This window comes from Pyxicephalus adspersus, chromosome 4 (genome assembly GCF_032062135.1).
Source record: "Pyxicephalus adspersus chromosome 4, UCB_Pads_2.0, whole genome shotgun sequence".
NCBI classification, from domain to species: Eukaryota; Metazoa; Chordata; class Amphibia; order Anura; family Pyxicephalidae; genus Pyxicephalus; species Pyxicephalus adspersus.
In genome coordinates, this window is record NC_092861.1 from 151,875,814 (window position 1) to 151,896,034 (window position 20,221).

The 20,221-nt window shown below is 40.9% G+C and overlaps 1 protein-coding gene across 1 annotated transcript in view; it reads left to right on the forward strand.

Annotated features, from left to right (window-relative positions):
• KIF6 (kinesin family member 6) overlaps nucleotides 1-20,221 on the forward strand; it is a 127,731-nt gene that overhangs the window by 43,764 nt on the left and 63,746 nt on the right. The window contains exons 8-14 of the mRNA XM_072410311.1: nucleotides 262-468; nucleotides 2,883-3,026; nucleotides 3,398-3,484; nucleotides 4,403-4,506; nucleotides 14,107-14,212; nucleotides 14,350-14,491; nucleotides 14,828-15,046. Coding sequence (XP_072266412.1) covers nucleotides 262-468; nucleotides 2,883-3,026; nucleotides 3,398-3,484; nucleotides 4,403-4,506; nucleotides 14,107-14,212; nucleotides 14,350-14,491; nucleotides 14,828-15,046 — 1,009 coding nt within the window. The remainder of the gene's footprint in view (nucleotides 1-261; nucleotides 469-2,882; nucleotides 3,027-3,397; nucleotides 3,485-4,402; nucleotides 4,507-14,106; nucleotides 14,213-14,349; nucleotides 14,492-14,827; nucleotides 15,047-20,221) is intronic.

The window sequence follows — 20,221 nt, forward strand, 5'->3', positions numbered from 1 at the left end:
TCCAAGGCTGGAGAGGATACACTTTCCTCAGTGAAGCTGGGTGATCCAGCAAACTTGGAATGGATTTCTTAAAAGTCATTTGCAATTCTTCACCAGATCCAATTCAGTTTTGCTGGATCACCCAGTTTCACTGATGAAAATGTATACTCTCCAGCCTTGGGGAGGTTTATTAATTTAGACCCTATGACTCTATTCCTAGTAAATAATATCTGACTGATTCTTGTGTTTCCAGCTAGCAGTGATTTTTTTTTTTTTTTGCAGACTCCGATGAACCAGGCATCCACCCGCTCTCACTGCATATTCACCATGCATATCTCTAGCAAGGAGCCCGGATCTGCCACCGTTCGCAGGTCCAAGCTACACCTGGTGGATTTGGCTGGATCTGAACGAGTCGCAAAAACAGGAGTTGGGGGACAGCTGCTAACTGAGGCCAAATACATCAACTTATCACTGCACTATTTGGAGCAGGTAAGTATCCAGTCTAAGTATTGCTCGAGAAACATCCATGTAAATGCTTGTAACAATATCTAAAATAAAACACATTTTGAATAGAACGTGCAATTGGTAAATCCCTGTAAGTTTTTCTCTGCTATTGCTGCTGAAATATAAAATATTATAATAATATAATTTATAATATAATAATAATATAATATAATTTATCTTCTTTCTGTTCCTGGTGAAAGCACTGTATCAGAGAGTACTGAGAACTTTTCTACATTGTATCCATAACTAAAAGAAAAAATCTTAAGAAAGATAAACACACCTATCCAGATCTTCCCAAGCATTCTCTTCACATACAGGGGACTTCCAATCCAATGCTGCAGATATGCCCATGCCGACCAGGCCCCTGACATCACCACAGCATGGGCACATCCTCTTCTAGATCCTCAGAGGACCTCCTCTCTGGACAGCCACATCACATGGACAATCACAGTCAAAAAAGGACCCGCACTTCCTGTAAACAAAAGATGGAAGACTGGGGACTGATGTGTTATTAGACCCTGGCTTTAGTATAAAGGGCCACGGTATTATCACTGATTACTTAAGCCTAGTACACACGGTCAGATTTGCCCTTCTGATCTATGATTTGAATAAATTATCAGATCTGTGAATCTGAAGGAAGTTCAGCAGTCGACCTAAAGGACAGGGTTTCTGATTGGTTGTGATCAGAGAAAAATTTTAGTAACGACAGAACACCATACACGTGTGTGCAATATAGTGGGACTTTTGACTAATCCATTGCTGGTCACAATATTGCAGGTATGTGTGCAAAGTTGTAGAGGGGGTGGAAATAGAGTATATGGGGTTAGGGGAAGACCTGAGATCACCTTTTAGGCAACTGTAAGTCAGTCTAGTGAGAATGTAAAGGAGTTCACATTGGTTTCTGCTTTAACCAAAGCTTACAATATGATATCTCCTCATCTGTTGGTGTACTGACCCTTTAAGATTCAGTTGCCCTTTCCCTGGATTTGTAGGAATACCTACAGACTATGACTTGTGTTTATCACAGAACAGAAATCACAATATGTCCATTGAGGAGGGCCGTGGGTGGTTTGAGGCTGTAACCTCACATCACAATGTACAGAGTGTTTGTTGTCTTTGGTCCTCTTTGTACCGGAGGTTTGTGAGAGGAGGAACAGCTATGAATGGGCTTTGTCTGGATGGGGTCACAGTGGATAATGCTCATCTCATAGGGATGACATACCTTGGAGAACTGACACCTGTTTGTCCCCTTATTTCTTCATTGTAAAATCCACACTGAGATACGGGGACTTGTGTTGTCTTCCTATTACTTCACTGATCAGCTGTATCACAGCATATGCCATCCTGAGCTCTGTTAAACCTTCAAAAGTGCTTCCTTCACCTCTGACCATATTGGACATTAGGTAAGAGCAGCAGTTTCATCATTTAAAAGGTTAGTCCACTTGGAAGGGGTATTGCAATTTGAGCTTGATGCTGGAGAGTTTATCCCCGACGATCTCTCCTATCTTCCAGCTATTGAGATCCTTTTGCGTCCCCCTCCTATTTCATATGAGGGGTTCCCAACTTAAGGTGGATTCCTATGTCTTTACCCCTGCTGTGTGCTGCTGAGTCCCCATGTCTGTACACCTGTGAAAATTTGGGTTTTAAAGTAAAGACTTGCAGCTTTCACACAACTATGGAAATTGTCCCTTCCCTCTGTGTGACCAACATGAGCAATCAATTTCCAAGCATACCTAGAAAGTGGCTTTTTTCCATTGGCAGTGGAGTGAAGGCAAGGTAAGTAAGATCTGAGCTTTGCCTACAAAGGCAAATTACAGGTTTAACCAGAAGTTGGTATTGGATAAGTCCACTGGTGACATTAGTTCCTGGGAGGTGGCTTTATGGAAAACTAATGGCTTTGGATCTCTTTATATTTTATGTTTACACCCTTATAAATGTAAATTTTTGATATCTCCTTTTTATGAGTTTTATCAAATTTTCATTTTAAATTTAAATCATTTAGTTTTGAAAGTAAAAAAAAATCATCTTTGCCTGGTTGGTGCTCTGATCCCCTGCATGTATTAATTTCTGAACTGCTGACCCAGAATGAGCATTCAATTCAGGTGTTCCACTAGCTGCAGCACAGTTTGTTCCGTAATTACCTGCATGCTTGTTTCAGGTGTGTGAATGAAACTACCAAAGACAAAAGATCAACTTTAAATCTAGGCAACTAACATTTTTAGGATGAGTTCAGCAATGGCAGCATCTATAATCTCTAGTTTATTACTGGTGCAGTTTGTAGGGGAAGACATCCAAGGCTGTAATATTTCCTGTGTCAGTCATTTGTTTTTGAAGTAAATTTTGTAGTTTATATGGTATGCCTGGTTTCTTGAATCTCATGGTTTGTGCCTTTTTTGCAGGTCATCATCGCTCTTGCAGAGAGAAATCGTTCTCACATCCCATATAGGAACTCCATGATGACTTCTGTTTTGCGGGACAGTCTGGGGGGCAATTGCATGACAACCATGATTGCCACACTGTCTATGGAAAAGAGGAACATTGATGTATGTAGACTGCATAATCTGCATAATATGTTGGCGCTTTTGATCTCCAAAGCTGCTTCTGCTATTTACTTGTATAGGGGAGAGAAGCAGTTCTGATGTGAACTATGCCTTCTAATACTTGTTTTAACACCAGTGGCTTTCAGGTCAGTAAAATATCACACTGTTGTAGAATCTGCCACTTTGCCCACTCTTTCCATATAAAAAGTTACAATGTGTGGCGTTGAGGATTACTAATGCTTCCTGTTGCAGGGTATATTTTATTATCACCCATTTAGTATATATAGGAGTTGATGAATCATAAAGAAATAATAATGATGCATCTAGAGATACATAAGTACATACATAAGTAATATGATTCATGTGTTTTCTAGGAATCGATTTCTACATGTCGATTTGCCCAGCGAGTGGCACTGATAAAGAATGAAGCTCTGCTAAATGAGGAGATCGACCCTCAGCTGGTGAGTGCTGTGCCTGGTACACAACTCCCATTCACTTGCCATGCATATAACTAAATTACAACAATCTGAAGGTAAACAATGTTTTGTACAATTGTACTCCATTAACACGATATGGTATCCAGTTAATATGCCCATATGTTGGCCCTAATGTATCTCACTTTATTTGTGGATGAAATATAGTGCCAATTTTTATACCCTGTAAAAGTCTCCAATGTGTCAGGTGTTATTAGTGAGTACACAATGAAATAATAAAGAGGTGAAGTGCCAACAGCCTTTTATGAAATACTGACCATGCATCAACAGTCATGCCTTACCCCTAATAAAGTCTGCAGGTGTATCAAAACTTTACTAACTGAATAACTTAGGGATATGCATTGCATGGGAGAAATAGATGAAGCTTTGCTTTGACCAGTTCGGCTCCCACCCTTGCACACCCACCATGGACTAGACCTAGTTTAAATCTCTATAATCTTGTATATTTTGTAGTAACTTTATGATAACTAAGTAATTACATATATTGCCATATAGGTAGAAAACAAAATACACCCAAAACACAAAACTTAAATATTCTGTTGGGCAATCATATTTTTGACAACTGCAGCTTCTACAGCACCATTATTTATACATTAACTATCTGCTGTCATTTTTACAGATGGGAATTACCATCAAGCTCAAGGAGGATATGGACAGAGTATACTACAGATTCCTTGTGTACTTCAATTAGGCGTTTGTAGTCCTCCACTGTGTATGAATATATAACAATATGAAAACAGGATTGTAGACTTGGCAGATTCTTTATAGGTGGATAAATATTATGAAACATGCATGTGCCTCCAATCTTTGCACTTGCATCCTTATATTTTGAACCTTTTATATTTTTATTTTTTTTATTTTATCTTTAATGTATTATGTTCACAGATGATTGTTCGTCTGAAGAAAGAGATCCAGGCCCTGAAAGATGAATTGGCCCTTGTTACTGGGGAGCAGAGGACAGATGACCTGACTCAGGAAGAGACATTAAGGTGAGTCTGACAATGTCAGCTCCTTAGGGTTTGCCACCATTTTTATGTGACTGAAGAAGCAAGGAGAAAACTTCTAAAAGCTGATGGATAGTTGGTAATTCAAGTTTTAATTTTATTTAGACAAAATATCCACTGCATTTAGGGGGTTCAGTCAGTTTTACCAACACCTGAAACAATCGTCAAACTAATAATCCTTCTGACTTTATCAGTACGGTATCTACTTTGCTCAGCAACTAAACCCTAATGAAGGGGCTTTGCATTTGACTCCATGAGAACAAAAAGGGAATTATTTTTATAAAATATTGCATAGCGTTTGACTTTTCCTAAATGTCTCATTATTGACAAGTTGACAAATAATAAAATGTCTTGATTGGTGGTTGCAGTGTGGGAGAGTTACTGGGTGGGCTTCACTTGCATGAAGAATACACTGTTTGCTGATCCTGAAATTGAATGGGACAGGAACAGGATAACGCTGTATGTTCTACAGGAAATCAGGTGGGCTGTTTCTGACTTGCTGCAGTTTTTAATGTACATTTTGAGAATCTCACAGTATGCAGTACATTTTGAGAAGCTCACAGTATGCAGTGAAATCCGAGTACACAAGGAACTGAAGGGAGAGACAAAGGCTGAACTAAAAGGGAAATAAAGTTCTGCTTTTAAAATTTGGGATGAGGCTGGACTTAATTGCAGAAAGAGACAGGTGATGTACCTGCCTAATCACTGGCATAATCTGTCAAAACAATCACTGACCTATGCATGCACAGCTCCGTGTAGGAAGCCGTGATACTCAGTGCGTCCTGGCATCCCTTGCCACTGCTAGGACTGGATGATCTCCTGCTTGCCTGCGTGGGATTTACATCATTCTGTCCCGACCAAACTAGATGACCAAAGAGTGAAACCAACAAGAAAAGAAGGAAGAAGATGACGGTGCCCACAATTGAATAGGAAAAGGTGAGTGCATTTGAAAAATTGAGATCAGGCAGGTAAGGGTATATTTATTGCAGATGGTACATTGCACATCCCATGTGCAATAAGGGGCCTGCCTGGTCAGTTTTTTTTAATTTTTTTTGTTGTATCACTTTAATTGCTACAGAAATAAGGAAAAAATGCTAGGATATATTTTAAAAGGGAAGATAGAGGTTTGGGGTTAAATTTTGGTACTGCTCGGACATTCCCTATAAATTCAAATTTCCTCTTTGCCTGAATCATAAAAGTCGCAGGCAGAGTTGCAAAGAACATATTTATTATTAGATACATTCGGTATCTGAAGCCAGCCAATTATAGCCAAGTTCCATAAACCCTCAATCAGCATCTAATGAAAAATCCAGGAGCCTAGCAGCAGGCAGGACGTCCATTGATAGCTCACTTGTGGAGAGGGAGCTGGAAGAGGTTGTGTACCTGACAACACCAGCTGATCTTTGTTGAAAAACAAAAGTGCTAAGCCCACAGCTCCAGCCGGCTGGCTCTGCAGACGAAGAGACAACGACAGACTAAAATGTGATATAAAATCTCCAATTTAAGGGTTGCACTGAGACGCCAGTGACCTCATACATTCTAATAGGAAAATACATAACTGAGGGAGGACACTGAGGAAATGTACCATGAAAGCTTCCTTTTTCTGGAAATGTCACTTTCTATTTCCTGACCATTCTACTTTTACTATCAACTACTAAAATAGCCACAGCAATTAAAGCTGAGCTCCATTGAAAAGATACAATTGAATGCAGCTCTTTACTATTTAATACATCATTAAATGCAAGTAATGTAAAAATATTAATATGATATACAGTCCCTGTAGGGATAAGACTCGTAGTGAAACAAGAACAAAAAGTCAATCAAATGTGCTGCAGTACTAAGAAAAACAGTTTAATAGGAAAAGAGAGCAGAGTGACACATAAATTAGCTCATCTGCTGCTGCTGCTTCTGATTTTAAGCATAAAACTGTGCAAATAGCTAAATAAATACATAGAGCTAGTTTACCTACTCAAAATGTTTTTTTTTTTTTATCATTACCTGACACACATCATACTACATTACAGGTATTGTCCCTCTCCCAACCTATGATTGGACAGTTGAGGGGAAGGCAAATGCTTTTATCTGTCTCCCAGTCTGCTTCCCTCTAATCAACATGTAACTTTTAAGCATAAAATCGCAGCATCACAACCCATTGGTTGCTTCTGACTCTGTTCTGAACTCAGGGATTGCGGGAGGCTGCGTTTTAAAGAGGAAATAAAACCGCATGACTCTTCTTCTTCCTCTAGACAGGAATCCAAGGACTGCTGCCCTCGGCTCACCACTATACCACCACAACACACCAAAACAACGTTGCATCCAGCACTGCACTAAAAGTAGCAACATTTCACCTATGCTCAAGTACAAGAAAAGTTTATATGTCTTCTTGCTGTATATAAAAACTTTCCCACACCTATCAAGTAAATAGTTAAGGATCCACAACCCACTATAACCTATCACTACCATTGAAGATCAATAGAACCACCTCCATTCATATTCGCAGGGCCAGCCTGAATAACTCTTACCATTGGATTTTATGGTTAAGATTTCTCAAGTAGAATTTGGCATCAAGTCTTTCCCGGAAAAAAAGTTTCAGCAATATCACTGTCTCCCTTGAGAAGCCTTGCGGGGCGAAACGCGTCCGGTGGGAAACTAATTTTATTGTTGTAAACAAATTTTGACATACCAAAATACTACACATGCATGTTTATGAGACCAGGATACCTATGTTAGTCTAGCACCAGCATAGGAGACATCTGTCTAGTTTTAGGATTTTCAAACAAATAAAGTTTTTAGTTTTTGAGAAAAATTTTGTGCCCTACAAAAGCCTGCCTTTCTCTCTTCTGAATCCTCTCTAGTATTAGTTCAGGCTGGGCACACCGGAGTGCACGCCTTCCAATCTTTTGGGGTAACTATCCTTGGTGGAATACACCCTTCCTAGAGACAATCTTCGGCCATCTTGATTGGCTGTGTCCGGGCAGCTGAACTCCAGTGCAGGCATTTATGAGTTCATTCATCCCTGTTACATGCAAGGTAACCCAGGATTGCTGGGTTTCCCTTGCAACCAAAGCTATTGCTGCGCATTTGCAGCTCGGCTTTTTCATATTTCACCACTAAAATCAGGCAGGTAAAACTCAATCACACATTTTCTGCAATAATGAGCACCTTGAATTTTTTTTAGTCTGCCTGGATTTTATTTTTGAACTGTCCAAGCACAGGCTGGGGAGGGACAATACCTGTGAGAGTTTAAAGCTGCAGTAGAGAAAAATCAATTCTTCTGATAGACTTAGCTTGAGAGGCATGAAAAGGTATATATGTTTTGGCAGGGGGAACAGATTTGTATTTCTTCTCTTGCTTGTTTTTTGCCTGGGCTTTAGCATTTCTTTGGCTCCTTTCTTTGATAAACACGTACATCTAATTGTACTGACACAGAAGTCATTACATTCTGCAATATTCTGTACACTACATTATGTTTTTGGATTATTGGGCTGCTGTTTTTTCCCAGCTCTCTACGATATGATCCTTATTGTTCACTGCAGTCTCTGCAATCTGGACAGTTTATCCCAGACACCCATCCATCCTTAAGCTACGTACACACTTCCAATTATTATCGTTGGAAAACGAACGACGAACGATTCTGCACGATATCTACGAACGATCGTATAGCACCGATCCTGCACATAGAGATAACGACACGATCGTTCGTAGATATTGTACACACAATAGATACGATCGTTTGAGCGATAGAGGAACTATGTGCACGACAGGAAAGTGAACGAACGTTCGTTCATTACGTATGCTCAGATCATGGACGATCACCGAACGACCGTACACACGAACGATGTTCAACGATCGTCGTCCGATCCGCCGGTCCGGTCGTTCATTTCCAACGAGTTTCCTCGTTCGTCGGCGTCGTTGGTTACTTTTTTACGAACGATTTTTTGCCCAATCGACCGTTCGTCGTTCGATTGGAACGATAAAAATTGGAAGTGTGTACGCACCTTTATATGTCCTTATATATCCTGATATAGTAGGCTTTGTAATCATTAATTTCTTCAAGGTGATATGTTTGGTGCAGGAATTATGGGTAGTAAGGATATGAGCAAAGGTCGGTCTTGTTGGGCACTCCTTGTATGCAGTGTACCGACCAAAAATGATTCAAGGAAAGACAGCAGGTAATTCGGCAACAGAATCATAGATTCCCACGGCTCCATGATGCATAGGATGGGTTTGGGGTGTTTGGCCGATCCTACAAAAAGGCTACTATAGCAGAAAGTGCTGAAAAGTGTAATACTGGTCATGAAAAAAGTGTCAGAACACACAATGTATTACAGCTGGCTACATGCGGGGCGGTCAGACCACCCGTGCTCCACAGCTAAAAGAACTTACAATGGACATGAGAGTTCCCAAGATCTGCCCTAAAACCAGGTGATCCAAACATTCTACATAAGCCACTTGTTGATAGAAAGAATATTATATTCCCGCCTCTGCACATGAAACTGGGTCTGATGAAGCAGTTTGTTAAAGCTTTGCCAACTGAAGGAGAATGTTCCTCATTTTGGCATTTCCTAGCCTGTCATTTGAGAAAATAAAGGCAAATGTGTTTGATGATCCACAGATTCGCCAGCTCATCAAAGATGAACATTACATCAGGACAATGTCAGAAGTCGGAGAGAAGAATGCTTGGTTATCATTCAAAGCCATTGTCAAGGACTTTCTTAGAAACACACGAGCAAATAATTACACAGAAATTGTCCAGAAACTCTTGGAGACCTACAAAATGCTTGGTTGCAATATGAGCATTAAAATTCATTTTCTGCATGGCCATCTTTCTATCTTCTCGGAATACCTTGGTGCAGTCAGTGATGAGCAAGGTGAATGATTCCGCCAAGATTTGAAGGTCATGGATCGACGGTATCAGGGTAGATGGGATGTACATATGATGGCTGACTATTGTTGGAGCATCCTGCGGGATTGTCCTAACAATAGTAACAATAAATCCTTTGTATGAACAAAAGAAATTTAAATAAACAATACATTCAAGGTATTTTTTAATTATTTTTTCATTGTATGTAAAATATGTATGTTTTTTGACAAAAATGGAGGGTATGCTGTATCATGGATGCAAAACCTGGATGTAATAGCAAAGTACTGGGTTCATTTCTGGATTCACCACGCAAAAGTTAGTAAAAAAACAAGTGTAAGATGTAACTCAACAAAAAATGGGTTCCCCAGAGTGACCTATTATTGACGTCCTCACTCATAAGCTCATCAGACGCACGGCTCCAAAACTTTTCTAGAGCTGCCCCTACTCCCTGGAATGGTATTCCTCTTCCTATTGGACTTGGTCCTACTTTCTGCACATTTAAAAGAGCTCTTAAAACCCAACGCTTCAACCTCACCAACCTATCTTCTTCTGTCTCCTAAACCCTGTCAGGTGGTTTGAATGCTTTGACTGATCAGCGTATGTATAGCCATTGTTTGGTGCTAATACACCTGTAAAGTCAGGGACTCTGCAATCCAGAACTTGGGGACACGCACTATTTCAGCTGTTCTCATCCCCTCCCAGTATCTGGAAACACGCTGCACAGATGTTTCCAATTCTACTCCACTTACATAACTTGAGATGTAACAGCTTCAAAAATAGAATGTGAGTTTCCTTAGTGATTAATTGGATGGAATAAAGCGGACTTAGCACTTCCCTGGCTTGCTGAAGTCAGCTCTTGTGTAGCGTGATTTAGTAGATATCGCTCCTCTCTGGTTTGTTTTTAAACATCCTGTGTTGGATTCCATGATTTCTGGTACCCATCTGCTCTCAAATCTGGCTGCCAGGTTAGTAGCTGATTTAATGTAATATCAGCGGGCTGAACATACCCCATGCTTTGTGCTGCAGGTGAACTGATAGGCTCCATGATTCACCCAGTGTTTTGGCACCGTAAAAGCCCTTTTTATTCACCTAAAGACCCTGTCCCATGACCTTCGGTCCCTGATCCTTCTCTCTTCTGTACACAAAAGTCAGGGTTCTTTCTTCAGGTGTCTGCGTAACTGCATACAGAAATCTGAAATTTCCTATTAACTGTCCAAAAAGTGGACACTTCCTATTGGCTGTCCAGAAAGTTGACATTTCCTATTGGCTGTCCAGGAAGTGAACACTTCCAGTAGGCTGTACAGGAAGTGAACACTTCCTGTTGGCTGTCCAGGAAGTGAACACTTCCTGTTGGCTGTCCAGGAAGTGAACACTTCCAGTTGGCTGCCCAGGAAGTGAACACTTCCAGTTGGCTGTCCAGAAAGTAGACATTCCTATATGCTGTCCAGGGACAGGGTCCTCACAAGCGGAGGACAAGGGGACAATGCAGGGAGTCTACTGGATTAGCAGCCCTCTTAAAAACTGAGCTGGCAAGGCATCTGGACAGGGAAACATTGTGTTGTAACAAAGGTCTAAAAGAGGTGCAGGGTCTTGTTTCTATCCCTTGTAGTTTTCTGCATGCAGCCTGTAGAGAGTGGGATTGTTGGGTCCCTTCACAGCTCTGCTTTGTGCACAGTATATGTACAGCACTGGTTTTTACAGGTAATATCTAAGTTTGCAAAGGCATTTGGTGCACACAAAGTAGATATGTATTCTTTGTTACTATTGAGAAATACATTTCAATAAAAGTTTTGTGTCTGTAAAAGGTAGAGTTAACCTAAAAAAGAACTCCTTCTAGTGCCTAATGTCCAAATCTTTATATTTTATACCTAGAACAATAGAACCACCTTTTTGTGTGAAGACGAATGTGAGTTGCCATACTTTGATCTGCATCAATAAATTGCAGGTCTACTCTCTGGGCAAGCAAATATCTTGCTTTCCACCTCTGCTAACTGACCACTAACATGAATAAAAAAATTGTAATGCTCCAGACCGGTATTCTGTCTTCCTTTGTTTATTTCCTCATTGGAACCACACCACTTCTACCTGTCCTGTATATTTCCTATTGGCTGTCTGCAGATATCCTTCCCATCTACATCCTTAGGCCATTACTTTCCTAAATAAGGTCTACAGCCGAACCCCGGAGCTAAGCCAAACCTTTCTCTCCAATGACAGAGACAGAATCCACACCTAAAAGTCAGTACCATTCTTTTTGCAGACAACCCCTAGCTCAGTGATGTCAACTTTGGCCTGAACTCACTACATATGTTAGGGAGTCTTTTTTAATTTAATTGAGCCTAATAAGTACCCCTTTCTTTTTCTTTCCTGAAAATGGCGGAGCACTAACTAATATGCGGGAGCGCAGAGACACTTATTTTCTGTGGCCTTCTAGCTGTATATCTGCAGTGTGATATGTACGGCACTGCTGCCTCTGACTTCAAGTCTCACCAGATTTGGAATGAGATTATACCGTGCTACACAGTGTTCTTTTTGTCCCAGGCCTATGAGGAAGCAAAGCCCTCCAAAGATGACCTCCTATACCCAGTAACACAATGCGGGACAAGACATGGTAAGCCTGTTTAGCTGCAGGCAGACCACAGGTAATATTGGTGATTGTTTGCCTTTTTTGGGCGCAGCTTGCAGAATTCCATTCCTGTTAGGAGAAGTATACCTAACTAGTATGATAACTATCATTCCATCAACACTAATACACAACTATTCCATTCAGGTGTGCTTGTTTACCTTACTTATACGTGTTAGATTTGTCTCATGCCTGTATCTCGTTTGGTGTTCCTTGGAGGTTCCTGCATGGTAATCACCAACAGAAAGTCACAAGTATGATGGAAAATATTTTTCCTCTGGGTCAGAGCTTTATCTCAAAATACATTCTGTTCTGTTAAACTGCGATCATTTCCATGCATAGCTGTAATTGTTATCGCCCCTCTTTTCAGTGGAACAGCCTTGTTTGGATTTATTAGACCTATTAAAAATCATTTCTGTCTGAAATTTCTGTAGTTGCGATTTGTAGCTTGCTGGGTCATAGTGACAGGCGAGATATGCAGACAGGTCATTCTAATTACCCGTACTCTGTAAAACAGGCCCGAGCGCCATAAGGGAACAGTGCATGTTCCTCCTCATAAATTGTTTGTGCGTTAATACATATTTTATTTCTTTGCTGGCCCTGCCAAGCCCTTTTTATAGTTTGACATTTAGAAAAAAGAGGTTTCTGTCCAAAGTCTCCGCATGGTCTTTCAATGGGCTCCATTTCAAGCAATCAATCTCTGTATATCTCATCACCTCGGTGTTCGGAATTCAGCAAACAGCTGTACCCCTTTATGGACGCGTCCAAAAATGTGTTCGACTCCCAGTGGATGTGATTAACAAGCGTGCCTCATTTTTGCTGATTTTGGATCGCAAAGTCCCTTTTAACATAAATTTTTTCGTGGCTTATTTGGGCTTCTGTAAGCTATTTTATGCCGTTATTTTTCCTCTGATTTATTAATGATTCTCATTTCCTGGCTCAGCCCTTACTAGGAAAATACTAACACTTGCCACAGGTGAGAGTGCACTGGCTGCTTGTCTTAGATTCCATTCTCCGCTATTACATTTATGTTCATACTGGTAAATTAATTTATGGTTTATCCCAATTGCTATGTCAAATAAATATTCTGTTACGCTGTCACGGTAATCACAGGCGGGGTGGTGGACCCTCTGTGTCACCAGCCCATTGGTCAGCGACATGTGTGGGGCATCCACCTCCGGCTTCACCAGTGCACCTCACATGGGGTGATGGACTTTAGGAGTTTACTGCTGACTGGATAGAACTAATGTGTGCCTAGGGTGAAAGCATAGTCAGACAAGTCGAGAATAGGGCAGGCAGCATTCAAGATTAGTCAGATGAGCCAAGGTCATGGCATGCAGCAATCCAGAGAGTAGTCTAATCAGAGCCAGGGTCCGTATATCAAAGAGTCTAGATCGGAAAATGCAGACTGGTACCTGGAAGCAGAGCCTAGAAAAACTAACTACTTCCTTTATTTAGAAGAAGTCGCATGACAAATGGAGATCATGTGAGCCGCAGGTTACAGAACCCACCACCAGAAGGAGTGCCGGAGCAGGGGCAGCTTAGGTGGTGGTCACACTTGTGCCTGCAGATGGAGCGTGACTGCGGATAATTCTAGTCCTCTGGGGAAGTTCTGGGGACTGTGAATGGGATTCTTGGGCAGAATTGTGGCTGGCTGCAGAGGAGAGCAAGGTGGGTGATACAGATGAGGGCACAGATCCCCGGGTCATGCAGTATAGAATGTGATCTGGAGTATGTCCTGTTCAGCACAGCTGTGTGCAGAGAATGATGATGGTATGTAATGTACAGTACAACATAGATCATGAACCACCCTGGAGTATATAATGTACAGCACATTGTACAAAGTGCAGCAATCTGGTGTATGAAGCACATAGTAATACATTATCAGAGTGGTTCCCACCAATATTCAATGTGAACCAGAGATTACAGCTGGTATCTGAAGGTTGTTGGCATGTCATATAGGGCAAAATCTAGTATAACGTAGAATATAGACTGTGAATATGTTCATGGTATCCCACAGTCTTCACCAGTTGCTGAGCAGTGCTTCAGTGTTATAGCACCGAATTATCATTAGTCTAAATTCTTTCTTTTTTTTTTCCAGGTTAGATGAACAAATACACAATTTTCTTGAAGATGGAGACCCAGAGAGCAGTCTAGACATTGGTGCAGACATGCGAAAAATTCACTACTGCTTTGCTTTACTTAAGGTAACCAAGCATTTATGAATCTGTGCTTTGCCAGTGTGTAAGCTATAAGTGCTGGTTGGTACATATATAGTGATCCTTGCTGATCACTGAATAGTTTTTGAAATCCATTGATGGCTTTTTTTTTTTTTGCCTGGCAGAGACTTTTTCGTGACAAGAAGCAATCTGATATCAGAATATCTTCTCCTGAGACCACCAGAGAAAGGCTTGGATTTTCTGACGCCCGACCAGAAGAGATCAAGAAGCTCCGAGACCTTCTACAGCAGAGAGACAATGAAATTAGTATCCTTTTAAATCATCCAAAACATTCATACCTTTATTGGAATTATAGGAACAAACCCTAATGTTTTACTTCTCAAATAGGTCTTCCATACAAAAGTGATTTGTGAACCATATGCAGATAGATCTTGGCCACTTTATTTTTGCCTTCTAGTTTGAATTTTAGGGAAACATCTGTGAGCTGGATGCAGTCATGGAGCCACCACCACAATATATAGTGTTTTAAGTTGAGGTAATGGGTTTGTGGGCTTTAAGGTTGACCGCTTTACTGCTTCAATTTCCAGAACATTTACCCATTTTTTTTTTTTTAATTTACTTGTTCCTATTGACAATATTCAGATATATTAGTCAGCATGCTAAAAAAAGAGAAGAAAAGGACACAGGATGCCATGTATGAAATGAGCCAGTCTAGTGGCCAGCTTCCTTCACAAAATGGTGCTGGCCTTAGTGGGAGTCCAGCATGGAAGGGTCCTCCAACACCCACAGCTTCATCCTACCAGCAGGTCAGGGAAAGCATGGCCATGGAATCAAGACCTGCCGCCTTCCACAGGAGAACAGGTAAGTGATAGAAACTTACACCTAATACATATTTTACATTGTTTGTCTTTAGTATTTCTAGTTTTTTGCAGGGAACAGGAAACTGAATGTTACCAAAGATTTTCCTGTGTACTGAAAACCTACATCAAATACCAGTGGACGCCAATGGGGTGATGCCTCATATCTGGGCAATACTGCAAAGTGTTCTTAGGGTTAAACTCCAGGCAAACAAAAGGCCTGCCAATGGCATCATCTGAGGCGCATCTGAGTTATTCAGTATTTACTAATAGGTGTAATTGACCTGCAATTTGCTTTGTCTTTCCAACGGTTGAATTCCTATTGTAGCCATTGGCTTGTTTAAACACATGGGACACATCACTGCCAATCAAGGGGGTAAAATGAAAACCTCGTTAACCTCAGTATTACTATTAATACTATTAATATTAATAAACAGTATTTATATAGTGCCAACATATTAGGAGGCGCTGTACATTACAGAAGGGGTTGTAAAATGACAAACCGACAGTGACACAGGAGGAGTTGAGGACCCTGCCCAGGAGAGCTTACAATCTAAGAGGAGGGGGAAGTATCTCACATTAGGAGTGGGGGCAGGGATTGGTGGGTAAGTAGTGAGGGTTTAAGAGACAGAAGAAGGTGGATAGGCAAGTTTGAAAAGATGGGTTTAATGACTCTTAAGTGTGCAGAAAATAGGAGCAAGCCGAACAGGACGGGGAACATGTTGGAGTCGTGCATGTGAAGAAGTTATGAATGAGGAAGCCATTAGTAGGTCATTTTGTTATTTTTATTTTTTAATATTATTTTTAAATTTTTAAAGCACTTATAGATTTTGCAGCACTGTACAAAAACTGTAGGTGACAAGCCTACATACACAACAAATACAAATTGTAACAATAAAGGAGAATAGGGCACATACCCAATCCAGGTTACTATCACTTTTAACTCAGCAACTTATTCTGCTTCCCCTCCTAGCAGTGACTTGGCAGCTTCACACCACAGCATAATGAACTAAATCAGAACCTGAGCATAGAGCATACACCCAGCTCTCCGACTAACCATAAATGGTTTATTTCTACTGATTATGAGCATAATAACATAGTTCAGAACTGTTAGATTTTGATAAAGAGAATTTTGGGCATACTAGGAATATTGTTATTGCAAAAATATTGCATATTGGAAATATACAGGTAGCATCACAAGAATGGATTCCAGCTGTAATCTTTCCATCCATGCCCCTCTGTGACCCAAGGCACAGATTTCTGTGGGTTCTGCTTGGAGGGGGTACCTGTCTGTTTCTATAGAATATGGAACTATGTGACTGGTTCACTGGTCTCTGTAAATCACTTCACTAAAAAACACTAAAACAAGTCAACACTGCCCATTCAAAAATACTCCAAGGCTCCAAGCATTCCTTGGTCAGGTGACCTGACCCGTGGCATATTTGGCCAATCACAATAGATCTAATAGCAATAGAATGATAACCAAACTAATAGATCCACTGATCCTAACACCACCCTGTAATCTGGGATATCTCTGTTCTTACCACAAAAACACAGAACCCACAGCCAGCTACTTATATGGTAAGATATGCATGTCCAGATGTACGCCTGACGCCTGCCAGCAATATGTAATATAGATTTACAGAACAAAAGTTTCACTAAAATTTTGGAGCACAGTGAGCTTGTCTCTGGCCTTGTTCTGTGTTCTATAGCTGTAAAGTCTGGCATTGTGTATATTATGGGGTTGTAAGGTGATGTATGAGATCACTCTGGGCATGTTCAAATAGCCATAAATTAAATAAAAATTATTGTGCAGTCAAAATCGGCACAAGAGGCGGAAGTATATTGAGCTGAACTGTGATATGACCATAGACTGCTTTCCCTGGCATACACAGACCTATGTTAACTATAGATTTGAGACCAAAGTGAGGATCAAAAATCTATAGATCCCTGTTCTCCTCCATAGCGCTGGTCACGGTATGACAACATAAAACACCTGAACTTTAAATAATCTTTGTATTCATTTTAGCAGTTCCCTGTTCTGTCTCTATATGTGCTTTTCCTGTGCATGTTCTATTCTGGAACTGACATATTTGAATAGCCTCAGACAGCACATATACAAATTACTTCAATTTCCCAATTTATATAACTGCCTGTAAGGTTTTGTGAGGCTTAAAGCATAAATGTACCTTAACACAACAGTACAGGTGTCTGTTTTCTATACATCGTGCATAATAAATCTAAACCAGTTCCCCAACCTAGGATGTCTGGATAAGAAGATCTGTTCGATGCAGCCCAAAGCCCCTCCAATCAGTGCTGGCAGTGGGAAACAATAGAGATGTCATTCTCTGTCTACAGAAATAATTAAGAATACAAGTGGTGTGTGGCTTCCAATGGCTGGGTTGTGTCAGTCCCTGGCTGAAAGATTTTCTTTTATATCCTGTTGCGTTCACAGAGTGTGAAAGAAAATCTCTCCCTAATGGTACACGGTCAGTCAAATCATTGATTCCTATTACACACTCCTACAGTGCTGCTGACCATAATACTAACACACCAGAGCCAGCACTGTACATTAAATGTCAGTTGTAAATGACAGACCATACAGACAGTGACACAGGAGGAGGAGAGGACCCAGCCGAGACGATCTTACAATCTAGGAGGTGGTAGTAGTATCACACAATAGGAGGGGGATATGGAATGGTGGGTGAGTAGTGAGGGTTAAGGAGACAGAAGAAGACGGGTAGGTGAGATTGAAGTGTTGGGTTTTAAGGGCTCAATTAACTGAGCAGATAGTAGGAGCAAGCCAAATAGGGCAAGGAAGGACCAATCCAGAGAATGGGGGCCGCTCTAGAAAAGTCTTGGAGCCATGCGTGTGAGGAGGTTATGAGAAAGAAAGTCATGACATATCTGGTGAGTGGAGCAGTCAAATCACCCTAACCTAGGCCTGCCAACTTGCAAAGTTCTTTGTAAAGTCTCCTGATCTGTGATGACCCTTGCTTCACAGCTTTTGTGGTGTAAAAATGTGCAAAAGATACACAATATTGTGCACATTGCTTTGAGCAACACACCTGGTGTCTCTGTCTGCTTGTGCAAAAGCATTTGATGATCATGCTGTCTTCCCAGATGCTATTTTTGTCTCTGAAGCATAGTCTGTGCACCTAATTCTATAATATTCCTAATAAGCTCTGACTAATTCGAGCCACTCCACAATTTTATACCATTTTTTTTTTAAACTTTGCTATTTTGGACCATAAAGATTAGCATATGACCATATTGTTCTCTTCATCGTGAGAGCAGCCTGCAAGGGCCTCTGCAGTACTGAGAGCTGTTCATGGCTTCCAAGTCATCACCTGGAACCATTCAGCAGCTCTGAAATCCCCGTGAGTCACCTCATCCTGTAACTGTTTAAGCTGCTACAGTTTAGCTGTGACATCAGAAATATGTTTCCAAAGACATTGCACTCCTTGCCTTAAATAATCTTGTCCCATCTAAGGCTTACCTTATTAATATAAGGCACACAGTGCACCATAAAGGGGGAGTTAATAAAGTGAAAACCATAAAACAGTAGCACAACATGACATAAACAGAACAGCCTAGGCTAGTATCGGACCAGAATCTGACGTGTATACAGTGCTCCTCCAACGTCATTCATGGATTCGTCCTGGCCGTTCCAGGAATGATGAAAGACGAACCACTGCAATGCACGTGAAGGGGAAAGAGTGCAACGGGGTGCCGTTCACTTGTTCTCCCTCCTCCAGTCTCCATAGAGCAGAATGGTGCTGTATGTACATCGCTCCTTCATACATGTTTCAGATCCTCTCTATCAACAAAAATCGAACGTGTGTGTACATAGCCTCAGTATTATTTGAAGAGTTTGTTCATAAATCATGTAAGGTTTATAGTAAGACTTTCATGCTGTGTGACCGTTCCTCTTACTATACAGCACAATAAATCAGAATAATGGAGGAGGAATGGGGGGAGTGCCGCATGCTCTCTAGTCATTATTTGTAACACACAACACTTCAGGCTTAATTTGCGAGGTTAGATTTATGGGAATTTTTTTCCCAATCTGGTTCTTTTCTGAGATTTTATAGCTGGATTCGCATGAACTTTTCCTCCTTATAACTCAATTTCTGATAACCGCAATCTCATCTTTTGGCTCCAAGATAAAACTCATAAATATGTTTAGTTCTTTTATTTTTTGTTTTATGATACTGGATGTGGCTGGATAAAGAAAGACATTCACATTCTTTACATTTCTACTTTCTGAAACAAGTGAAAAAATCGCAAAGTGGTCATTAAAGGTTCTTGCTTTTTGATGACTCACCAGCCCAGCTTATTTTGTTCACAATGCCACTCTTTTGCCTTTGTCCATGGGCAAAAACTAAAAGAATTTATTATTAATCATAATAAACTGTATTTATATAGCACCAGCATATTATGGAGTGCTGTATAATAAATAGGGGTTGCAAGTGACAGGCAGATACAAACAATGACACAGGATGAGGCGAGGACCCTGTCCAGAAGAGTTTACGATCCAGTGTTCAACCCAATTTTTTTGGTTGGCAGCCCCTGTGTTATGACCCAACTCATCAGTAACCACCCAAACAGCTGGGTGGTTGCTGAAAAGAGCCGGGTGGTGCGCCCAGCTGAAAGGGGCTGGGGAGAACACAATATGTAGCACACAATAGGAGGGTGTACAGTCGAGTCCCGAATTTACCCTCCAACCTCCCTCTTCCCCTCTAGATTATAATTTAGCATTGATGTTTTCTTGTATCTTGTTCCTTAAATGGCTTTTTCTACTCCCTGTGATATAATCACCAGGATTTTAAAATTTATTCGGGGCTGCTGCCATGATTTCAGAATCTACTGGTGTAGGCTACCCCCAGAACTACTATCTCCCAGATTATTTACAGTGTTTTAGCAGGCTCTTGGGTGTCAAGGTAGCAGCATTGTATGTGTAAGGAGAGGGAAAGAGAGGGGCAAGAATGGGTTTGGTTCTGTAGTCTAGAAGGCAGAACCTACAGTGCTTGTTAGGATTTCTGCTCAGGGAAGGCACTGTGTTGTTGGCTATCAAGAAGTTAGTAGCTCCCTGGATTTCTATGAGGACTACCAGGTATTGGCCCTCACCTGCAACTTTTCTAAGTGCAGACATGTTCTGGAAATGTTTTGCATGTAA